The 25,046-nt window shown below is 32.4% G+C and overlaps 1 protein-coding gene and 3 long non-coding RNA genes across 9 annotated transcripts; 2 read left to right on the top strand and 2 right to left on the bottom strand.

Moving 5' to 3' along the window:
* On the top strand, nucleotides 1-16,232 carry LOC105432332 (uncharacterized). 3 transcript variants are annotated; one of them, XR_016139630.1, is made up of 9 exons: nucleotides 1-175; nucleotides 238-351; nucleotides 1,417-2,189; nucleotides 2,291-2,402; nucleotides 10,985-11,171; nucleotides 11,321-11,459; nucleotides 11,546-11,706; nucleotides 11,863-12,055; nucleotides 12,129-16,232. It is a non-coding gene; the product is annotated as an uncharacterized LOC105432332 (long non-coding RNA). The 3 variants fall into 3 exon arrangements; XR_016139629.1 differs by having other exon boundaries at nucleotides 1-351; nucleotides 1,417-2,042; nucleotides 2,095-2,189; XR_016139628.1 differs by having other exon boundaries at nucleotides 1-351.
* Nucleotides 15,005-19,535, bottom strand: LOC105432331 (uncharacterized). 3 transcript variants are annotated; one of them, XR_016139635.1, is made up of 5 exons: nucleotides 19,059-19,535; nucleotides 17,533-17,612; nucleotides 17,116-17,429; nucleotides 15,516-15,723; nucleotides 15,005-15,411 (listed from the first exon to the last, which is right to left on the bottom strand). It is a non-coding gene; the product is annotated as an uncharacterized LOC105432331 (long non-coding RNA). The 3 variants fall into 3 exon arrangements; XR_016139636.1 differs by having other exon boundaries at nucleotides 15,516-17,440; XR_016139634.1 differs by having other exon boundaries at nucleotides 15,516-17,429.
* Nucleotides 18,589-21,807, top strand: LOC148936359 (uncharacterized). The gene is made up of 3 exons (XR_016139633.1): nucleotides 18,589-19,003; nucleotides 20,604-20,696; nucleotides 21,672-21,807. It is a non-coding gene; the product is annotated as an uncharacterized LOC148936359 (long non-coding RNA).
* Nucleotides 21,579-24,720, bottom strand: LOC105432340 (vascular endothelial growth factor receptor 3). 2 transcript variants are annotated; one of them, XM_089078539.1, is made up of 9 exons: nucleotides 24,482-24,720; nucleotides 24,182-24,404; nucleotides 23,943-24,106; nucleotides 23,100-23,346; nucleotides 22,927-23,027; nucleotides 22,742-22,844; nucleotides 22,575-22,677; nucleotides 22,093-22,379; nucleotides 21,579-22,019 (listed from the first exon to the last, which is right to left on the bottom strand). In XM_089078539.1, exons 1-9 carry the CDS (start codon nucleotides 24,718-24,720, stop codon nucleotides 21,597-21,599), a joined length of 1,890 nt encoding a protein of 629 aa, XP_088934665.1. In that variant the 3' UTR covers nucleotides 21,579-21,596. The 2 variants fall into 2 exon arrangements, with proteins under 2 accessions (XP_088934665.1, XP_088934664.1); XM_089078538.1 differs by having other exon boundaries at nucleotides 22,093-22,677.
* Between the last annotated feature and the right edge of the window lie 326 nt (nucleotides 24,721-25,046).

Below are 25,046 nucleotides of genomic sequence, written 5' to 3'. Positions count from 1 at the left end.
TAAGGCGCATTAACGTGAATTTATACACGATCTATATTAACGGACGGAACGTTAACACATCCATGGAACGCCTGAAGCCAGCTTACCTGCCAACGGAGGAAGACACACCAACTACGAGCCAAAAACAGCAATCCTCGGCATCAGAAGCCACGATGATCACTCGAGATGACTTTCGGTAGCGTGTTTAAAATTAAGTTCGCAATTTATTATCTTTATAATTATACTTGGTGATCTTAGTTTTATAAAAAGAGGATAAGAAGGGAAGGCGTGTGCCACGACGGGACCTGACCATGAACCAGTCGTAAAAATCTGAAGAAGAAAGAAAAAAGTAGCAAAATCATAAAGTCGTTGGTAAGTTAATATAGGAATATATTATTTACTTATATATTTTTTGGTCTGTGCTAGATGCTAATAATAGATAGGTCGATTGTTTTACTTTCGGATAAACTATGGTAATTTATTCATTCGATAAATTCATTAGATAGCAATGAATGATGCACATAAAAGATAAATCACATGCATGTGCGATTCTGAACCATATAAAGTGCACAAAAATATTTTATATTTTATACATTGATGAATATATTTTGCAGTTTTAACTACAAGATATTAAAATATTGTAAGAATTAGACGACCGTAAGCGGTCATGAAAGAGATTCGGAATATAAACAGCTAACAGAAGGGAGTCGTCGTGCAGACTAAATGTCGGATTGGTAGACGAGGGATCCCGAGTTCAAATCCAGTCAGTCTCCGTTAATTTTTTCCGAATCTAATAGATATCTTTCAATCTCAGAAGTGGGATTCAGCCCATGTTACCTCAGAGAGGATACAGTCTATGTTACCTGACAGGGAGAATTCAGTCGATTTTGTGTGTGTCGTTTGTGTGTTGTTCGAAATGAACCAAGTCGGGGAGTTAAAATATTCCAAAGTCGTGTCGATCGTTCAAAAGTGAACGGAAAAAGTCGGGGAGTAAAAGTACTCCAATGTCGATCGTTCAAAAAAAGTGAAGGAATTCGGGAGCAGAAGCTCCAAGTTTCGGATAAAATTCCGATAGATGAAGGCTCGGTACATTCGGGACGAATGTGCCAGAATGGCCGAGCTGTAAGAATTAGACGACCGTAAGCGGTCATGAAAGAAATTCGGAATATAAACAGCTAACAGAAGGGAGCCGTCGTGGTCGTGCAGACTAAGTGTCGGATTGGTAGACGAGGGATCCCGAGTTCAAATCCAGTCGGTCTCCGTTAATTTTTTCCGAATCTAATAGATATCTTTCAATATATACATGTTTATCAAATCCATTATTTAATTATTGAACCTTATATTTAATTTATTAATAAAAAGGATTTTTTAATTATTTTTGCTATTCATTCTATTTAATTACAAACGTTTTATTATTAAAACATTTTTTCCTTCTAGGTGCGCGGTTCAAAGAAGCATCTCAAGTGTCTTAATGCCTAAAGCGTGGATGTTAGAACTCGGAGATGTATATGCCCCATGACCATCTACTGATCCACACACACACTCAGGGAATCATTCCCTTTGTTATCTTTCTTTATAATAGGTTGAAGTATGCCTTGATAAATTGCGAGATTACTAAAATTGTGATCAACGCTTGATCAAGATTGATGGAAAGATTCGTATTGATCCTAAATATCCAACTGATTTTATTGTGAATATTTTTTTATATTATTTTTTAATTATTTGATATAGCTCATTTTTATGTTTAATTTCAATGTTTGTGATGGCCTTATCGAAGCTGTGGCACTTACAATCTTATAAATATCATAGTCAAAAAATAATAATTCTTTTTTTGGTCGCAGATTGAGTTGCATATTCGTTCTGTATTACCAAAAAAATGCATGAAAATATTTTTTATTTTACATATTGATGAATATAGATAAATGTGTATTAATGATTTCACAAATTTGAATTGTCTTAGATATCATCACGATTGAAAAAACTGATGAATTTTTCATTTGATTTACGACATGAAGGGTTGTTTTGCCACTCATTTTGTTACTGCTGAAGAAGCTAAAATAAGTGTTTGTATAGATAAATGTGTATTAATGATTTTACAAATTTGAATTGTCTTAGATGTCATCACAATTGAAAAAACTGATGAATTTTTCCATTTGATTTATGACATGAAGTGTTTTGCCACTCATTCTGTTACTGCTGAAGAAGCTAAAGTAATTGTTGTTTGTTTATATTGTACATTCTTTTTTTTTATATTTAATTATATTATATGATATTATCACCTCATCTTCATATATGATATTCTGTTTTGCAGTACAAATTGTGCAAGATAAAACGTGTTCAAACGAGTTCTGAAGGAATGCCATTTTTGGTTACGCATGATGGCAAAACAATTCGATATCTTGACCCAATTATAAAAATCAACGGTACTATTTACTTAAATATTACTACTGGCAAGATTTTGGATTCCATCAGATTTAATTCTGATAATTACATACAAAACTTAGAGAGAATATAAATGTTGGGTTAGGTTAGGTTTAAATTACGCTGGCGCTTTGATTGGCGCCATCTGGAACGAGTGTGTGGTGTCGCATTTTCGGCGGGTCTGTCTGCCGGCGACTTTGGAGCGAGTACCTTCGCGGCTCCTGGTTGTTCGAAATGTATAAGTTAGTTAGAGTTAATAAATCACTGGATTAGTTTTGTTCAACGTAATCACTGTTCATTTTCTTCCACGTGCCTCAAAAATACACAATAGTTGGCGACGAGGATGGGATTAGAAAGAAGAAAAGAAAAAAAAAGTTCGTGACTTTCCATTAGTACAAAGAAGAAGTACATGTGTCAACGTTACGTTATACGTTTCGAGTGAAATAAGAAAAAGATTTTAGTGAGATTTTGAGTGAGAGTAAGATTTTAGTTTAGTAGATTTGCTGTGCGAAAAATATGGCACTATCAGCCACACAAGTTCCAACGGCACAGATTCCTAGTTCGTTTACAATCGAGCCTTTCGATCCAGAAACTACTACGTGGAAACAATGACATCAACGACTCGAAGAAGCTTTTTCAATTTTTAATATTCCAAAGGAAAGGAAAGTACCGTATTTATTACACTACATCGGACCAAATGCTTTCGATGTCCTTTGCGACAGATTTGATCCAGAGGATCCGTTCAAGAAAGATTATAAAACGATAACGGAAAAACTAACGGATTTTTACGATCCAGCACCGTTAGAAATTGCTGAAAATTTTCGTTTTCATCAACGTAAACAAATGGAAGGAGAATCGATACAGCAATTCGCATCGGCTTTACACAAGCTCAGCATACACTGCAACTTTGGAACGTACCTAAAAACAGCTCTTCGAAACCAATTTATATTTGCTTTACGAGATAAAAGAATGCAAGCGAGGCTTCTAGAAAAAAAGGAATTAGACTACAATACGGCAGTTCAAGCGGCTACGACGATGGAGTTATCGGAAAAAGGCGCGAAACAACTACAAGGAGAAACAGCGACCGTCGCATATTTACAAAACAAAAAGCAGCAAAAACACAAGTACAAAGACAAGTCAAACATAGAAAAAGGTAATACCGGGAACAAAGTTTCCAATTTCAAATTCAATAAGAATATGAGTGCCAATACAAATGTAAATAAAACTTATAATGTAAATTCGAATTTAAAATGTTATAAATGCGGAGGTGCACACCTAACAACTAGGTATACATTAAATAGGGAAGTCCGATGCAATGGTTGTGGCGTAAAAGAACACTTACAAAAAGTATGTTTTAAACAGCGAAATCAAACAAACCGCTTAGAAGAAATTTTACACTTGGAACAAGTCTGCGCGCGAGATAAAGTGTACGTCACCTTAAAGGTAAATAAGAAATATCTGAGATTTGAAATAGATAGTGGTTCCGCAGTAACGATTATGAATATAAACCAAGCGAAAATATTATTTCCATATTCGTCTATCCATGAAAGTGATTTAAAATTAATATCATATTGTAATAAGAGAGTAAACACAGAAGGATTTATGGTAGTTAAAGTAGAATTCGATAATAAAGTATACAATTTAAATTTATATTTGACTGATATTGAAAAAGAATCTCTTTTGGGCTGAGAATGGCTGCATCAAATAAAGAATTTGAATTCAATTTTTGAAGGAGTAGGAAACATTCACTTGATTAATTGTAGGTTGGAAAATAGAAATGAGAAGTTAAATAATTTACTGAAAAAATTTCATAATTTAGTAACAGGAGATTCTAAACCAATGAATGGTATTCAAGCAAGTTTAAATTTGAAAAAGAAGGCAGAACTCCAGTATTTTTGAAAGCAAGACAAATTCCTTTCAAACTTATACCGTTAGTAGAAAAGTTGGAAGATCTGGAAAAAAAAGGGATTTTGAAAAAAGTAAATTCCTCAAAATGGGCTACCAATTGTACCTGTGTTGAAGTCAAATAATAAAATTAGAATTTGTGAAGATTACAGCGGTACATTGAATCCACAACTAATCATTGATGAACACCCTCTGCCTATCATTGATGAATTTTTTGCATCAATGGCTGGGGGAGTAACCTTCTCGAAAATAGATCTCCAACAAGCGTATTTACAAATGGAAATTAAAAAAGAATGTGAAGAACTTTTAACGTTAAATACACATAAGGGATTGTACAAATCGACTAGATTAATGTATGGAGTGGCATCTGCGCCAACAATATGGCAAAGGGAAATCGAAAATATATTGAAAAGAATAGATGGTGTAACCGTTTTTCTAGACGACATTAAAATAACTGGTAGATCGGACACAGAACATTTACAAAGAATCGAATCAGTTTTTCAAAGGTTGAATACAATTTAAAAATTAATGTCGATAAATGTCAATTTTTTCAAAAACAAATCGATTATTGTGGTTATACAATAGATAAGGATGGTATCCATAAAAGTCAAAGTAAAATTGAGGCAATTGATAAAATGGAGCGTCCGAAAACCGTAACGGAATTGAGATCATTCATAGGAATGATAAATTATTACGGCAGATTTATTCCAAATTTAAGTACGATTTTGGGACCGTTAAATAATTTGTTAAAAAAACATTGTAAATTTGTATGGTCTACAGAGTGTGAGAAAGCGTTCGTGAAAGCGAAAAAAGAATTTCAAAATGAACGAGTTTTAGTACATTTCAACCCAGATTTACCTCTTGTGTTGGCAACGGACGCGAGTCCATACGGTGTAGGGGCAGTTCTGTCCCATCTATATCCAGATGGTTCAGAGAGACCCATTCAATTCGCCTCACGAGCGCTATCTGAGACTCAAAAGAAGTACGCGCAAATCGATAAGGAAGCTTATAGTATTATATACGGAATTAAAAAATTTCACCAATATTTATACGGGAGAAAATTTTTACTAATTATAGACCATCGTCCGTTGGTACAAATCTTTTCACCTGAAAAAGGGTTGCCAGTATATTCTGCAATGCGAATGCAACTGTTACGTCCAACCCGAGGTAAATATATTTTTATATATTTTTTTCTTAATGGATGGGGCTTGGAAGGACGCTCCAAATACCCTCTCGCAGGTGACTGCGCTGAGGCGTCCCTACGAGTCAGACACACTGTGCAGAGCCACGAGTGCGAGTCAACGTCTTGAAAAAGACGCTATGACTTCGACTGCGTGACGTGCGTCCGTCGGTCCGTAATTTAGGCAAGAGAATTTAATCTCTTTTGCCAGGGATAGGACCATGCGCGAATCTTGGGATGACGAGGAATGAAAGAGGGAGTGAATAACTAAACGATAAATAATTTAAATTTTACATATAATTAATAATTTTAAGATGATACAAGGTTAATTACGTATCGACATCGTATACAAGATCGTACATTAGCTACAAGACCGTATCATATTTTTTCGTTGGAATATATTTATTGACGATATATTTATAAAAATATGAAACAGGAAGGGTGTTACGTACAGAAATTCGTGTGTTCTAGAGATCGACGGATGTATTGTTTGGTTTTTCTGTGTATAATTCTATTAATCTATTAATTTAGTATTTTAATTTGTTATTAATTTATTTTAAATTGTATGTTGTTGACTGTGTGTGTTCTGAGAGGAGGTCGGGTTTTCGCTAATGAGGTCTAGGAGAGGAGGGGAAGGAGTCCGTAGTTCACAGAACTCGTCCAAGGATTTCAGGAAATCTGAGTATGTCTGGAGGTGGCGCTCTGAGAAGAGTACACTGAAATCTGGGGGTGATCCAGATTCAGCTTGGTCTTCAGGTTTGATCGGGGAATAGGATGGAGGAGAAAGATGTAAATAATTGGGTCTCCTGCTGGAACAACTCGTGGTTTCTTGATGTATTAAAACCTCGGATGTCCCAGGCAAAGGATAGCTTCCCGTCTGGCGAGCTCACTTGTTCCGACGGTAACGGAGCCTCTTCAGGGCTCGCCTCCGTCTTTGAGCGTCGGAGAGTGTGGATGATGCAGCTTTCACTAAAAAGGAATGGATTTGGAATATGAAGGAAATGTCGTTAGTCGCGAACCTTAAGGCTATCTCTGAAATATTTCAGGAAACCGAGAGATCCGAGAGGAGAGAAATGGAAAAAGGGAAAAAGAAAATTGTAAGAGAGGAGAGAAAAGCCAAAAGAATATATTTCCCGAGTTACTCGACAGCCATGAACCTGCTGAGTGCTCCGCAACGCATAGGGAGCCCGAGAGGTTCGACGGCTGAAGCCAACAGGGAAGAAGCAGATTTTTGCCAAACTATTCGGCAGCCATGAACCTGCTGAGTGCTCCGCAACGCATAGAGAGCCCGAGAGGTTCGACAGCTGAAGCAAGGAAAGAAAGAGAAAAGAAAAAGAAAAAGGGAGTAGACGTGTAAGGAGAACGGCAGAGGATAGAAAGGATGAATGAGAAAGTATAAGGAGAAGAGACCCGAAAATTATTACTAAGAGAATTTTTTATGTGTAATTAAACTTACTTTTATTCTGTAGAGTTGAGATCTGCGAGATGAAAGCGGTAATAGTGTCGTTAGGAAACTTGATCGCTTGTTCTTGTTGGTTGTTTTCAACTGACACCGACTAAATTATTGATAACTTGAATTATCGACAAACTGGTAAAACGAAATGTTCCGACCGTGTAAAGAAATGGGACGTTGCAGAGAGAGTGCCTTCCGTGCCTTTAAGGGCACTATATATATATGATTTCGTTGAGGAAAACATCTGTACACGTATTGTTTTTCCGTGATTAGGATAATAGGGATTATCCGCTTAGCCTAATTCTTAGTAATCGACTCTCGGAAGAGATTAGCGGCGTAGCCGTCGCGATCGTAACACAACATGTGTCATTCGTTTATTTAACTAAATTCTAATAATTGATATCCGAAAGAGAAGAGTCGCGCAGTCATCAAGATGTAACGTCGGTGTACTTCAGCGATTAAGATAATAGGGATTATCCGCTTAGCCGAATTCTAGAAACCGACCTCCGGAAGAGATCAGTTGTGTGACCGTCGCGATCTAACAGAGTAACAAAACATGCGTCACTCGTTTATCTGCTTAATTAAATTCTAATAACAGATACCCGAAAGAGAAGAATCGTGCAGTCGTAACACCCACGACGTAACACAACATTACGCAATTTTTTTAAGAGGATTTATGTACGAAATAAAATATAGAAAATCAGAATTATATGGTAACAGATTGTTTATCACGGTTACCTATACAAAATAATGAAAACATTTACGATACAGTTGATGTATTTCAATTGGAAACAATTGAATCATTATCGGTTACAAGCGATCAGTTAGCAAAAGAAACTGAAAATGATCCTGCTTTGAGAAGGTTGCGTATGTTGTTAGCAGAAGGTAAAGAAATTCCAGAAAATGAACGATGGCATATAAATCAACAAGAATTTTCGATACAAGGAAACGTCGTTTTACGTGGTCACAAAGCAATAATTCCAAAAACTTTAAGATTCAAAGTTTTACAAGAATTGCACGTAGGCCATTTTGGTATTGTTAAGATGAAAAATTTAGCGAGGGGATATTGCTGGTGGCCAGGTATAGACTCAGACATTGAAAAATTAGTACAAAATTGTGTTCAATGTAATAGTTTCAAAAATAACCTGAGGAAGGTAGAACAGCATATATGGGAACCTTCTGAAGCTCTAATGCATAGAATACATACCGATTTTGCGGGATCCTTCTTGGGATATAATTTTTTCGTTTTAGTCGACGCATATTCAAAATGGCCTGAGGTACATATATTGAAAAATATAACGGCACAACTACAATTCAAAAATGTAGGGAAATTTTTGCAGCATACGGATTCCCTAAGGTCATTGTGAGTGATAATGGTCGTACGTTTGTTTCTACAGAATTCGGGTCGTTTTTTAAACTAAACGGAATTCTTTTGAAAAATACAACACCGTATAACCCATCTACAAATGGACAAGCGGAGCGTTTTGTACAAACTTTAAAGAAATCCTTAAGAAGTATGAAATGTAATAAAGAAAATGTACATTTACAATTACAAAGATTGCTGCAATACAGAAATACGGCACATGCGGTTACTGGGAAAAGTCCAGCAGAACTATTTTTAGGAAGGAAATTGAGAACACGACTAGATTTACTTGTATCAATCAAAGAAACTTATGTAAATAGCGATGTAAATAATAATAGAAATATTGTATTTTTTAATGAGGGAGAGAGAGTGAATTGTAGAGATTATATCGGAAAATCTAAATGGAGATTCGGTAAGATAATTCAAAGATTAGGAAAACTACATTATCAAATTGAGCTAGACGATAAACAAATAAAAATGGAAAAGGCATGTAAACCAAATAAGGAAGATAGGGGAAGGAACTCCCGATCAAACGATGCAGGATTCGTATGTCCCGCATTGGGATCTTGAGGCGGAAATCAAAAACGAGTCACGGAACAAGAGATCCAAATACAAGTACACAGAGAAGAACAGGTTCGGGTTGAACCCGAAGCAAAACAACCATTGCAGCTTCCTCTACAGCAACGAGAGAATCGTACACCCATTAAGGGAACAGTACAAGTAGAAGTGCCGGAAATGATACGGCGTTCGAGTAGGGCTAAAAAGAAGCCGGAACGTTTCCATGATTTTGTTACACAAATGGATAATATCGATTAGATGTATTAGGAAAAGGAGATGCAGTTGGGGGAAACGGAATCTCTCGTTACGGCTCCGCAAATTAGTTTTAAGGATTTTAGAAGCGGTACTATGTTTCGTTTTTGATAGGAGGATAGCACTTTCTAAGAGAAGAGGGTGTTGGGTTAGGTTTAAATTATGCGGGCGCTTTGATTGACGCCATCTGGAACGAGTGTGTAGTGTCGCATTTTCGGCGGGTCTGTCTGCCGGCGACTTTGGAGCGAGTACCTTCGCGGCTCCTGGTTGTTCGAAATGTATAAGTTAGTTAGAGTTAATAAATCACTGGATTAGTTTTGTTCAACGTAATCACTGTTTATTTTCTTCCACATGCCTCAAAAATACACAACAACAAATATTGAAAAGAAGACATTGAATGTATTATTTACATTGTATTATTAGGTGTACAAAAAAGTTCTGAGTTTTAGATTTCATACAACCGAAATAACAATTTAAATTTTATATATTTTCCCGCCCTTTTGCGATTTTAAAGCGTTGACATTTGGCCTTCTAAAATGCCATACGGTTTGGCGTTTGATGCACATAACCTCAAAAATCACTAGTGTTCACGATGGTAATAACAAAAGAGCATATTCGATTTTCCATTCACTTCGTGTTTCATCTGAAGAAAAATGCTGCTGAAGCCACTGATGAATGATTTGTGCTGCACGGAGAGAACGCTGTAAGTCATACTATATGTAAAAGATGGTATCAAAAATTTCGCCAAGGAGATTTCAGTCTTGAAGATGAATCGCATGCTGGACGCCCTCAAAAGATTGAAACGGACGAATTGCAAGCACTGCTGGATATAAACTCTGCGCAAACTGAAAAGGAGCTTGCAGAACAGCTTGGCGTTACGCAGCAAACCATTTCCGTACGTTTACATACGATGGGAAAGGTTTAGAAGGAAGGCAGATGGGTTCCGCATGAATTGTCCGAAAACAACCAAAAATCGCCGGCGTGACACTGCACTTACTTTGCTTTCAAAGTTACGGAAAAAAGATTTTCTGCACAAAATCATTACAGGCGATGAAAAGTGGATTCTTTATGATAACCCTAAACGTAGAAAATCATGAATTGATCCTGATCAATCTTCGACATCAACGCCAAAGCCCAATATCCACGCCAAGAAGATTTTGGGAGTTGTTACAACCGGGTGAAACAATCACGGCAGACCGCTACCAACAACAATTGATCAATTTGAGCGATGCATTAAAAAAAAAGAGACCATTTACTGGCCAAGGATGTCGTAAAGTGATCTTGCTTCATGACAATGCTCGACCACATGTTGCGAAAGCGACTCAGGACCATATCTTTGCGTTAGGCTGGGAACTTCTCCCACACGCGGTGTATAGCCCAGACATGGTGCCTTCCGATTACTACCTATTCCGGTCGCTGCAGTATCATTTGGCTGATATACATTTCGTGAGATTTGAAGAGATACGAAAATGCATTGATGACTTTATCGCTTCGAAGCCGGTGAGCTTCTATCGTCAAGGAATTGGCAAGCTACCCGAAAGATGGCAAAGGGTTGTTGATACAAATGAGGAATATTTCGCTGATTAATATTTTTTTGTTTGTTTTTGAATAAAGATTTAATTTTACAAAAAAAGCTCATAACTTTTTTGTACACCTAATACATATATTGTACATATATTGTAATATCGGTATATTTATTGAAAAATATTAACACTCTTTTCAATTTCTATGTAATTAAATTTTACTACTGGTACGTTTATTGAAATATATTAAAACAATTACATTTTCAATTATTGTTTAGAAATATATAACGAGTATTAGCATAAGAATATTATATACATTATATACATTATTATATATTACTTTTGTTTAGATATGGAAAGATATGAAAAGCAACTTATCAAAGAAGATAGCAAAAATAAGAAATGAACGGAATCGAATAGGAAATTTTTCAGTAAATTCAGAATTTTTTGATAATTTAAAACAACGTGTCGTCACTTGTATGGATTTAGATTATGTACAAAGTTTCTGTAACTCCTGATAATACACCAGAGGAAGAGGTATATGCATATATGTAGCATCTGTCTTTTTTTTCGTAATTTATAATGTGAATTACTTCTATGGAAAACCATTACTTTTCTCACATTAGCTACTGATTTGAGATTTCTCTATTTTATCTCAACATTCTTTTTTATTACAATATTTTTAGATTTGTGATCCTGATTTAAAAATTCTGAATGCATATCCAGGAGCATGTCATGACGCATATATTTGGTCTCTCAATTCACCAGTACGTTGCATTATGGAACGGCGTTTTAGAAACCGAGAACATAATACATGGTTAATTGGTAAGTTATAAATTACTAAAAAAAAAGTTGTAAACTATGAATACTAAAGTAATACTAAAATAGTAAATAATAAATAATTTTCATAGGTAATGATGGCTTAAATAGACAGAATTGGTATTGGAGATAACGAACGACAATATGCATATCAAAAACGTGCAACCACAACCCGTATACAGGAAAATTTTATTACCTGTCAATATGAGAGAATTTAACTGATTTAAAAAAACAGAGCTTCTAACGTCGATTTGTAAGTTTCACATAGCAAATGTTTTCGTTTTGAATTAGCCGAACATTTTAAATAATATAACATATTTATTACAATATTTTTAAGAAGCATTTTAGTATATTATTGTTTATTATCTATTTTAAATAAATGATCTGTTTTTTGTTGTATCTGCTATAGGAAACATGCAAATAAGGAGATAGATATGCGGGAGGTGCTGGTGAGAAGCAGAAAAAGTACGGCTACTCAATGTGATATATATGATTAGTCATTTGATACAATAACGGCAACTATAAGGCACAGTTTTAAGATGCATCCTAATTTACCGAATAAATTCTATTGTTTCTATTGTGAAAAGCAATTTTCTCTAAAGGTAAATGCATCATAATATCTCATTTTGTTTCACTTTTATTTCTATAATAATCTCATGATAACGTGTTGTTCAGACTCGTACAGATAGCCATCAAATATCACATGACACATCTGAAAGCGAGAAGAAAGAGGAGCATAGAAAATGCAATGTGTTATTTTATAATCAGAAAGCGCTGAATTAATGTAGAATTCATGTTGGTTTATTATTTAACTTAGTATATAATTTAAGTTAGTATATAATTTATGCAAGTTTCTTTTAAGTTTAATTTATGCAGTTTTCAATAATTTTAATATTCTGCTCGTTTAGCAAAAGTCTTCGTTCTTCGAGTTTAAGTCGACGTTCTTCCAAAGCAACACGCTTTTCATTTCGTTTTGAGCAACTAATAATGCAGTTTCAGCTTGCTTCATTGAAGCTTCTGCAAATAGCTATTCAAATTTATTATTATTATTATTATCATTATCTAATATTATCATTATTATCATCATAGTTGTTATTGTCCATCTTCTACATGAAAGTAAAAATCAATTTCTAATAATAAATTAATATTTATATATGAATACAATGTTAAATGTTACTTTTAATACAACTGCGTGATTCTTGGCTATTTCGGTAAATCTCTCACGCGCTTCCTTTAATTATGCTCCAATTCGTGGTCTGTTTTTTCCTACGCAATACAATATAATGATAAATATAAATAATGATAATAATAATGATAATGATAAAGACAGAAAGATTGCTTTAGATTCGATATTTGTTTTCCACTTATTACACTTATTTCATTGAAACAATATTATTTTCAACGAAACATTTCGTTAAATAAAAATGTTTTAATTTTGTTGCATCGCACTGGCTACTGAGTGCTGGGACTGTCATTCATGAACGACAGAGTTCGCATCGGTGGGATTTTCAAACAATAAGTCGAGTGTTAAAACTATTTCTTTTTGAAAATAGAGTCCATCACAAATTTATTAAGTCTAAAGAAATCTTTCTTTCTGTGTAATAATTGTGTGTGTGTGTGTGTGTGTGTGTGTGTGTGTGTGTGCGCGCGCGCGCGCGCGCGCGCGTGTGTGTGTGTGTTTTTCAAAGTTTTTATTTCTTTTCCTTCTTTCCTTTTTTGGAACATTATATACATTATATACATTATATACATCTTCTCCATTCCGTATTATACAAATATTTACTTACTGTAATTTATTAGAGTTGTTTGTGAAACTCTTTCTTTATTTCGTGATGTTTTCAAATTTTGAGTTTTATTTTTTTGTCGTAGAAGTACTTGTATTAGTCTGAACATTATCTTCTTCAAGTATATATCAACAAAAGTCAAGCTTTCATTATCATTCATTATATTTTTCCATTAATACTATGTCTTCAAGTGTATTATTTTCTTCACATAGTTTATGATTGCCTAAATAAATATATCCGAATTAATATAAAATGTCGCACTCGTGGCGGGTTCGCTCGCGTCACTCTCGCGCAAGGAAAGGAAGAAACGGTTAAAAAGGAAACACACTTTATTAAACACCAAGCACAGGAGCGATAGCAAGAGTTTTACGCAGTTAAATAATAATTCGCCGCGACACAGCTCAAACTCGCCCGCCGTGCCGACAACTCTCTCGTCAAAACAATCGCTTGACGACCGCGTCGGCAAGGAATGATCTTCAAGTTGGAAATGTATGAGGGTAACGTCGAGTGGAACCGCTCGGTCGTAACACTATCCCCCTCCTCTTTGAAATTGTCATCCCGACAATTCCAGGGAACTCCCTCGCAGAAAAGTCGACTTCTTCTTCCATGGTGAAGCTCTCAGGGAATCTGTCAGCTTCTCTATCTCGAGCTGCTGCGGGTTACCGAACGCCGAATCAGTTCCAAACTTCATCCTGGAAGTTCCGTGCCGCTGCGAGGTCATCTTCCCTCTTCTTTCTTCTTCAGAGATGTTTCTTTATCTCTTGTGCCTTGCGCACTTCCTTCTTGAATCTTTGGACAAGAGAGGGGGGGAAGCTTCTGTGGACCCTTTCGTTCTTATGGACACCCCAAGTCCCCGCCTCGGCATTTGCCCTAAGTCCCTCGGAAAAACCACGGTTCAAAAAAACTGAAGGCGAGGCGGATTTCTTAAAAAAAAAAGGATTTCCTTAGCCAGATGTTCGGACAAAAAGCGAAAGATCTTCCTCCCCACGTCGTTTTTGCACAACTCCTCTTCATAAATACTTCAGAAATACTTAAAGAAAACAAAGAAACAGTAATTTATAAAATAAGAACATCTTTCAATTCAATATTTTCCCTTCTTTGGACGGAAAGAACAATCGACTTCCCCACAGGCTTCGATAAAAACCACGACCCAATCTAGAACACTTCCCCGAAACGGAATTCACACATGAACGAGTTCCTCTCTAACAGACACTTAGAAGAAACTTCGAAGATCATAAGACTCTCTAATTATTTGATTTTTCCCTCCTATCTAAAACCAAGACATCGAAGCCAAACTTGAAAAACGTATGCGCATCCGTCCGACAATCAATCCGTGTCAAAAGAAAACTCATCATAAAAGAATTTTCTTTAACTCAAAAGCGCGCAAAAGCAAATGTAAAGAAAAACAAAATTTATCTTATAAAAGCGAAAAGAAATTAATTAATTAACGACTGGCCTGGCATTTAACACTGTCATCCAGTCGCCGCTCCTTTCTAAGAAGACAAAGCTCCTCAATGGTCATTCGAAGAACTATCTCCAAGCTCGGAGTCGTTTCTGGTTCCTCCGTACGCACACAAGCTCTCTTTCTTATCGAGACAGCCCGTTTCCCCGACGCTCTTTCCTGTCCCTCCTCCGTCACTGTTTTCTTTCTTTTCTATTTCGCTTGACGCTCCGCCATGTTTTTCATATCCCGGACGAGCCCCCAAAAATGTCGCACTCGCGACGGGTCCGCTCGCGTCACTCTCGCGTAAGGAAAGGAAGAAACGGTTAAAAAGGAAATATACTTTATTAAACACTAAGCACAGGAGCGATAACAAGAGCTTTACGCAGTTAAATAATAATTCGCCGCGACACAGCTCAAACTCGCGCGCCGCGCCGACGACTCTCTCGCCAAAACAACGCTTGACAACCGCTTGACGACCGCTTGATGACTGTGTCGGCAAGGAATGATCTTCAAGTTGGAAATGTATGAGGGTAGCGGAACACCGCTCGGTCGTAACAATACATTATAATAAATATATGTATAATAAGTTAAAATACTTGCTATTTTTATACATTTTAATATTACTATTGTTTGTATCATAGTTTTCTTTTAAAATGTTAGCAATAGATGATACTGCAGGTGGATAGTCAAGAACTTCTTTGTTTCTTTTTTCCAATTCGAGTTGATGCTCCTGAATATATATATAAAACAAGAAATAAAATTATGTTTTCCACAAAAGTAATTCACATTATAAATTACGAAAAAAAAAGACAGATGCTACATATACGCATATACCTCTTCTTCTGGTGTACTATCTGGACAAGTCATAAAACCTTGTACGTAATCTAAACCCATACAAGTGATAACACGCTGCTCCAAATTGTCCAAAGATTCTGAATTTATAAGAGAATTTCCCGTTCGATTCCGTTCATTTCTTATTCTTGTTCTTTTTCGATGCATTGCTTTTCATATTCTTTTCATATCTTTTCATACCTCTCCATATCTAAACAAGAGTAATGTATAATAATAGATATAATGTATATAATGTATATAATAAATATAATATAATGGATATAATGAATATAATGTATCTAATGTATATAATAATATAACGGATATAATGGATATAATGCATATAACGTATAATAATATAATGGATGTAATGTATTTAATATATATAATGTATATAATGTTCTTATGTTAATACTCGTCAAATACTTCCAAACAATAATTGAAAATTTAATTGTATAGAAATTACGATGAAAAGCGTGTTAATATTTTTCAATAAATATACCGATATTACAATATATGTACAATTATATATATTTTAATACCAATTAATTACTAGCAATAGAAAAATATCAGAAAATGAAAGTTTGACTTTTGATGATGTATTATGCACATATAATGGATATAATGGATATAATGTATATAATGTAATATAATGAATGTAATGTATATAATGTATATAATGATATAATATATGTAATGTATATAATATATATAATTCGATTATATTAAAGCAGTTATATTTTCAATTATTGTTTAAATTAGATATCGTCTGCCACTGCTTTGTCGACTTTCCGGATCCAGTATTTAATGAGTTTAAGAAATCTTTTAATTGTTTCCACTGTTGTATATAGTGAATTTTACCCTCTTTACTTAAAAATTTGCCTGTCGCAAATTTCGAATACTTTTCCATATATTTTATTTATTCTTGATATTGTATTTGGGTTATACGTGCTGCACGAGGTTTTCTTGTAATACTTTAAAAACATTTAAAGCAGTAAGATAAATAGAATATGAAGTACAATAATAAATATAATAATAATTTACACATGTATTTAATTACATGCGTGTATGTTAGTACACGCGTGTAATTAAACACATTCTCAGACCTAATTTATGTATAGTCGCTTATGTATAGTAATGTGTTAATATAATTTTCATAATTATATATTACTATATCTCAATAACAATCATGGTTATATATTAATGATTGTTATTGTATACTTAATAAAAATAATGTAAACTTGTAAAAATAATATAATAAACTTAAAATATAATATATATTTAAAAAAAATAAAATAAAAGTTTTTATTATACATACCTGCACATACGTTAATATATTGTATTTATGCATAATTTTGTACTAATAACATAATAAAAATTATATATATATAATAATCAATAATCATAACATAATAATCAATTACACATATATATATATATATATATATATATATATATATATATATACATACATACTTTATATAAATTAGCATATATATACTTTCTTTGCGTTTCCATATTTTTCTTATAATAATATAAATGTTTTTTTTGTAATAATATAAAGGTTTATAAATTTACATTTAACCTTAACAAATTTACATGCCTCGCAAATTTACATTACATTCCTCGCCAAAAATTTTCCGCCAATTTTTTTAGAATTTTAATTCTATTGGTTCAGAAACATTCATCATCTTTTTTCCTAGTCTGTACATTATCGATAAAGTAGCGACGGCTGTCGCTTGTAACGACATGTATCGGTAGAGATGATGTACAGAATATCGTTCATCCATTTGTATTGGTCGGTATCGTTAACTAACAATAGCCAATGGCAAGGACGATCTTGAAAAAAGGCTGCCATTGGTTGTCGTTAGTTAATGACACCGACAGTTGTCGGTGGACATGTACAGAATCCCGGCCCTGGAAGAGAACTGTCAGTCGGTCAAGCTGTGATACCATTGTAATATATCTCTAGAATATATTTATACGTTGTATAGTAAATCGTGTGAAGATTAATACATACCTTGCTATCTTAAACTCCTTCTTCCCTTTACATTCATATTCTCGCGTGACCAAGCGACGAATCCGCCACAAAATATATATCTATTTCATTTTAAGTACATTGAATATATATATATATATATATATATATACTACTTCCTCTCTTTTTCTAATTTATTATTTATATGCTAGCATCATATTTAAGATATAAATTAAATAAAAATAATATAAATATGATATAAATACGTAGCTAGTAATAAAAAATACTCTGTAGACAGTACAAAATATAAATATCAAATATGAAATATAAAAGTAAGAAAATAATTTAAAAAATATACGTAAAAACATATTGAAAGATATCTATTAGATTTGGAAAAAATTAACGGAGACCGACTGGATTTGAACTCGGGATCCCTCGTCTACCAATCCGACACTTAGTCTGCACCACAACGGCTCCTCTCTGTTAGCTGTTTATATTCCGAATCTCTTTCATGACCGCTTACGGTCGTCTAATTCTTACAATATAAATATTAATTAATAAAAAAAAAACTATATTATATTATTAACTTTGGTAAAAAAATTGCATAAAATATGAAAAAAATATTTAATATGAGAAAATAATATAAAATAAATGTAATAAATGTAATAAATAAAATAAATGTATATATTTAAATAATATTATTATTTTAAAACAAAAAGATAAATGTAAATATATATTTCTTAAATTTATTAAGATTTCAAAAATACAATTATATTTATAAAATTTAAAAATAATATAAAATTTAATGAATAAATAGAAATGTAAGTATACAATAGTAAAATAATATTTTTGTATAGAGAAAGGACAATTTATTTTAAAAGCATTATAAATATACTTATACTCTCTGCTTATACATATATGCAATTACAATTATGTTAAATATAATGTCCATTTACTTTTAGAATAAAAACAAATAATAAAACAAATAAAATTTTCAAAGGAAATAATGGTTTTTTAAATGTTCAATATTCTAAATTTATAATAAAAAATCTGTATAAATCTTTATACAGATTAACTATTCTTCAAAGAAAAAATAACTTCGTTCTTAGTTCACTTTATTTTCTCTTACTAAATCACTTTAATCACTATTCACTAAACACTGAACTGTTCATTAATCAATATTAAATATTCAATTTCTATATCAGACATTTGTTCCCGCCAGTTTGTTAAGCTTTTAAATGACAGAGAACGCTATAGAAAAACCCGAGAAGAAATGTGACAGAAAATTAGTTACGTAATTGGTTAGCTCGCGCAGTTCAGTTCAATTTCGTACACGCTAAAATTGGGAGAGTTGTACTATTGTATATACTGTGCCATGGCTCTTGAGTCTTGATTATTTTTTAGCCCATGTCGGTTCCTACGTCAAGCAGCATTCAGCATCAAAAGTAATAATATAGAAGAAAAAGAACTCTTGGGATTATATTGCATTACGTTAAACGGAGAAAAATATCGAGTAAGTGATAACTTCAAGATATATAATAAGGTAATTATTTAGAATAGCTTGTCACCTCCGATTTTGAAAAATTGGGCTCAATCGATGCAGTTTCATTCAAAATAAAAGAATCTGGCAGAAAAACGCGACAGTCTGCCTCGCGAACTGAAATATTAAGCATTATAAGTTGATCACTTTTTTGGTTAGAAGATCTGTCATATCGACATAATGCAGCGAACTGAGTATGCGCAGTGGTCACGTTTGCATGTCGGTGACCACACACGCATGCTATGCTGTAGTCAGACGCGCATGAAATTTAAACTCAATAATACAAAAAAGGAAATCGCAACAGTTATTATTGCGAGACAAAATTATACACGCCAAACACCATGTTGGTTTTTTGCCTTACTAAATCAATACTAAAAATGTACTAGTTCTTCTTAACAAAATGTGATATGTATATATTTGTGTATAATATATTTAATAATAGATTTTTATTATGAATGTTAAAAAATGTTTGCTGAATAGATGTACACAGGGAAAACTTTTATTTTCTATCTTTTGCTATGTGTTGAAAGTTGTAAACCGATGTGGAGTCATATGCTTTGCGTTGCAAAGCACATGTTTCATCCCCCCTCTCCCTTTTCTGCGTGGGAAAGGGAGTGGAAGGAAAATTCGTTCCTTACACACATGTACTTTGCAATGCAAAACATATTGAAACGATGATTCCACATCGGTTTACAACTTTCAACACATAGCAAAAGATAGAAAATAAAAGTTTTCCCTACGTCTATTCAGCAAATATTTTTTAACATTTTTTTAACATTCATAATAAAAATCTATTATTAAATATATACACACAAATATATACATATTACATATTATTAAGAAGGACTTTAAGAAGGAATAGTATATTTTTTAAGCCCGGTGTTTTTTCTTCGAAGCCTCCGTTAGGAATAAATAATTATTAACTTTATTTTTAGCGTGTATAATTTTACGCCTTGCAATAATAACTGTTGCGGTTCCTTTGTTTTATATTAAGTTTTTTAAATTTCGTCTGACTGCCCAGCATGCGCGTGATCACCGAACATGCAAACGTGACCACTGCGTGCGCATACTCAGTTCGCTGCATTATATCGGTATGACAGATTTCCTAACCAAAAAATAATCAATTTTAATATCTCTTTAGCCATCGAGTGAGTGGGACGTCTTTTGTCCTCACATGAATTTTTGTGTTGCGTCATGCAATTTGTTAAGGATAAAGAGAAAACTAAACGTGGATAAAGAGAAAGTTGAACTAGAATATCACAGAATATAGAGAAACTTATAAAGGATTAGATAAACCTGTGTTATATAACCCTAGGGTTGAAGACACATAGTCGGAATTAATCCGACATCCTCCAACCGGAGGAAAAGAGAAAAAAAAAAATTTTAATATCTCTTAATATCTCGGTTCAAGGCAGACCGCCGCATCTTTCTGTCAGATTCTTTTATTTTGAATGAAACCGCGTTGATTGAGTCCAATTTTATCAAAACCGGAGGAGATAAGGCTAAATAATTATCATGTTAACAAACTGCTGCCAGAAATCTTACAGAATTTGTTGATATTCTGTGCTAGCAGATTGGCAGCAGAAATAGAGCAGACCCTGCTGCAGACTGCCGGCAGATTAACGGCAGAAAACGAACAAGACCTGCCTTGCGACACAATTTGATGGTAAGATCTGCTCGATTTCTATTGCCGGTCTGCTGACACAGAATGTCAACAGGTTCTGTCAATAGAATGTAAGCAGAATGAGCCCTCAGATGAAGTCAGTCTGCTAACATTTTCTGATTAAATTTGTTGCCAGTTTGCTGAAATTCTGCTAACATGCTTTTAAGGCTTCCATGGTTATTATTTAAAAAAAAAAATAAATATTTTTATGGGTATTATCCGTGTGTTACAGTATCAGGCTGCTTCTCGCCCTTTGAAGTGAACTGCAATGTTCACAAAACGTTTCACTTTTATGCATTCAACAATGCATAATGACACGAATAATACCCGTAAAAATATTTACTTATTCTAACATTTTGGTGACTGGGCATATATATGTGTGCGTGTGTGCATGCGCGCGCGCGCGCGCGCGCATGTGTATACACGTAAAAGTACACACACACACACATATATATGTGTACTTTTCTTCTTTTGAAATAATTTTTTTTATTTTGTGATCTTTCAGAGTTCAATTTGACTTTCGACTATTATACTGCAATATACTGTATTTTATCAAAATGAAACTTTTTTTAATATTTTATTTTTAGTACCTTTATAATATAAAGAGTATCCTTCATAATGTAAAAATTATATGATTTAGATGCTCAGATTTTTATAGAATAAATATATAATATCAAACAGAAAATATTTTATAATATTGCTTTGATAAAATATTTTATCAAAAACATATAATATGATTAAATTGTTTTATTTTTATATATATATATATATGTGTGTATATATATATATATATATATACACACACACACACACACACACACACACACACACACACACACACACACACACACACACACACACACACACACATATTTATGTATCAAGTGATTTTAACTGATTATACTAGTGTGATAACAATGCATAACAAGGATTATTAGTTTCATGTACAGTATATAAAGATTTTTTTAATATCTGCAGGTCTAAAACAAGTTGTGCAAAACTAGGTCTATCTTGCGGCATTATATTCCAACAAGAACACATTATTTTATATATATCTTGAAAAATTGTATCAGGACAAGCTAAATGACACTTGTCCTGAATTAAATAATGTAACAATTCGTTATCATGTATATCAGCATATGGAAAAGAACCTAAGGTTCCAATTTCCCAGAGTACAATACCAAATGACCAAACATCACTTTTTGAAGAGAAAGCATGATCACGTATAGCTTCTGGTGACATCCAACGTATTGGAAGTTGACGAATTTTATTAGCTATATTATTTATTACATATATTCCATTCCGTGATAAGCCAAAATCAGAAATCTAAATTCAAAATAAATTTGTATAATTTCTTAAGTTATGTTTTTTAAATAATTGTAATACAAATATTTATTACCTTTAGTGTTAAATCTGAAGTAAGAAGAATATTTCTTGCTGCCAAATCTCTATGTATAATTTTTTTAGCTTCTAAATGTTCCATTCCTTTGGCAATATCAAGAGCAAATTTAATAAATTGTAGCTCTTTAATTACACCATGTAAATGTTCATTATTAAATTTATTTCTTTTGATAATATTTGCATATCTAAATACAAATTTTTCAAAATTGCACAAAGATATATCATTTGATTTAATCTTTCTTCTGTGATGTAAATATGCAAGTAAATCTCCACCTTCCATATATTCTAAAAGTATGCATATAGGATTATTTGGTAAAGTGCAGCAACCTATAAGATTCACTAAATGTGTATGAGAACCAGCTGCTTTCATTATTTTGATTTCTTCCAATAGTTGATGTCTAGCTTCAGATTCGTTATATACATCAGAACATTGTGACATTTTAATAGCTATTAATATGTCCTTATTGTTGTTTAAATTACCTAGATATACTGTGCCAAATTGTCCTTTTCCTAATTCATGTATAAAATTTATACATTTATATGGTATTTCAAATTCATCATTCTGCACTTTGTAATATGTCTTCTATAAGAAATTTTATAAATGCTTTTAATATTTAAAATCTTTAATTACTTAATTTTCCACTTACCTCAAATCTTTGTTCGACATATGCATCAATATTACGTCTCTGAAAAACTAGATCTGGCCATTGAGCCAGCTTACAAGCAGAAAGATCAGATATCATTTGTCTCCTTAAAAAATAAATGTTTGTTATAATGAAATAATTATTATATATATAAATAAGTTATAAAAAATAGTTCTATAATTTTTTACCGTCTAGATGATATAAAATGATATCCATTTTTATTACATATTGATGTAATAATAATAAATCCTAATATAAAACAAATGACAATACCAGTCAGTAGCAACCACTGCAACATAATTGTATTATATAAATTTTATATTATATACATTTTAATTATTAATATTTTTTTAATATATACCATAGTATTTTTATTCAATGTTTTATCTTTGCTTGTATTAATAACAGTAAAGCCACCTGGAATACCTAAGCAACCTCGGTAATCCATTGCTGTTACTAGTATTTTGTATCTATTTTTTATTGTCAAATACTGATTATCAATTCTTAAATCCCAATTAAAAGTATTTGTTGTCGAAGACACATTATTTATCTTTGTAATATTGTACACAGAATATCCTGCTTTTGATATCAGTAATGGTATACCAATACTGAAATATTATATATTATGTTATAATTTAAATCATATATATATATATATATATATATCGTAATATACTAGAATATATAGAGAATGAGGGAAGCATCCCATTTGCATACAGTTTTGTTTGCACACATCGTATTGTATAATTTCGATTGCAGGCAGAATGATTATCTATAAACATTATACACATGTCACTTTATATATATATATATATATATATATATATATATATATATATGATCATATTGCACATAGAGGAATCGAAACACACAATGCGTACAATATCTGATACTTTCAATATGAGATGAGGTATATAATTTCTATGTATGAGTTTTAAATTTTTCATGCATAATAATGAGATCCATATTATCCATTGTTTTCTATGTGTAACAAAGTTTATAATTATTCAGTTCCATAGTTTTTAAACTTTATATATATTACATATTTTATATGTACAATATAGTTGCATATGCAACAAGATCATATTTGCAATATGCATAATAATGTTTGTAGGTAATTGCTTTGTGTGCAAATGATGCTGTAGGCAAATAGAATTCTTTCAAATATAGTAGAATAAAAAACTGATGAAATAAAAGGTCTTACCTAATCATATAAGAATGAATATGAGAATTATTCGACATAATATTCCAATTAATAATAATATTTTCTTTTGCTGGAATTGCTTTTACTTTTGGAATAGGCAAAATAATTTTTGCATTAGCGCAACTACATTTATATCCTATGCATTCTGGAACTTTGTAGATGATCTATATAATCAGAATTTTTAAAAACTTGATATCTTGAATATAATGTTTCTTTATAATGTAAATTCATCATTTTACCTCTGGTAATTTTCCTGTTGGTTTAGCTCTCGGATTAGCATATACATATATCTTATATGTACAGTTTAGATGTATTTGTATTTCCGGCATATCATTTAACAATTTATTTTGTGGTATTAATATGCTATATGGGCTTTGATTTTGCACAGTATAAAATGCAGAACTTTCTGTACATTCTGTTTTGTTTATATCAATTTCTTTTGGAATACTTGTGATCATAATACTGTAATATGTTAAAATTTTCTTTTAATTTATATGACAGATAATTATTATTAATTTAAGTTAAATAATAAAATGCACCTATATGAAGAAGGTTGTTTTCCTCTATTTGGTGGTGTCCAAGATACATTTAATTTCAATGATTTTAATATATTATTGCTTTTAAAATAATTTTCATCTTCTAAAACATATACTGTAATATTTTCCACAATACCAGCAAATTTTGTATTTTTTATGTCTTTTGCACATGTTATATTAAAATATAAAAGCAATACAATTATATCATAAAATAAAATCCATTTACACTGTAAACATGTCATTTTATGATATGATCATTATCTAAACAATTTAGATGTATTTTTTATTACCACTTTATATTTTTATTATAGCAACAAGATGTACGCTTCGTTCAATAATACTACTTCAGTTTCAAAGTTCAAATAGGATTTATCTTTGACGAAACATATATCTGGATAACTCTTATCTGATAATTATAAGTATATCAGAATCTTATAATTTTCTATAATAAACTGATACACACAAACTTGTCATTGTAAAATTATATGTTAATATTTAGTGAAATATTAATTGGAAAACTATAAAAAATATTAGGACTATATAATTTTTAATTCTGTAAATTAAATAA

Source organism: Pogonomyrmex barbatus, unplaced genomic scaffold (assembly GCF_055798465.1).
Source record: "Pogonomyrmex barbatus isolate J1 unplaced genomic scaffold, ASM5579846v1 scaffold23, whole genome shotgun sequence".
Taxonomy (NCBI): domain Eukaryota; kingdom Metazoa; phylum Arthropoda; class Insecta; order Hymenoptera; family Formicidae; genus Pogonomyrmex; species Pogonomyrmex barbatus.
The sequence above is the reverse complement of the archived record's forward strand: the minus strand, read 5'-3'. Positions and strand labels throughout refer to the sequence as shown.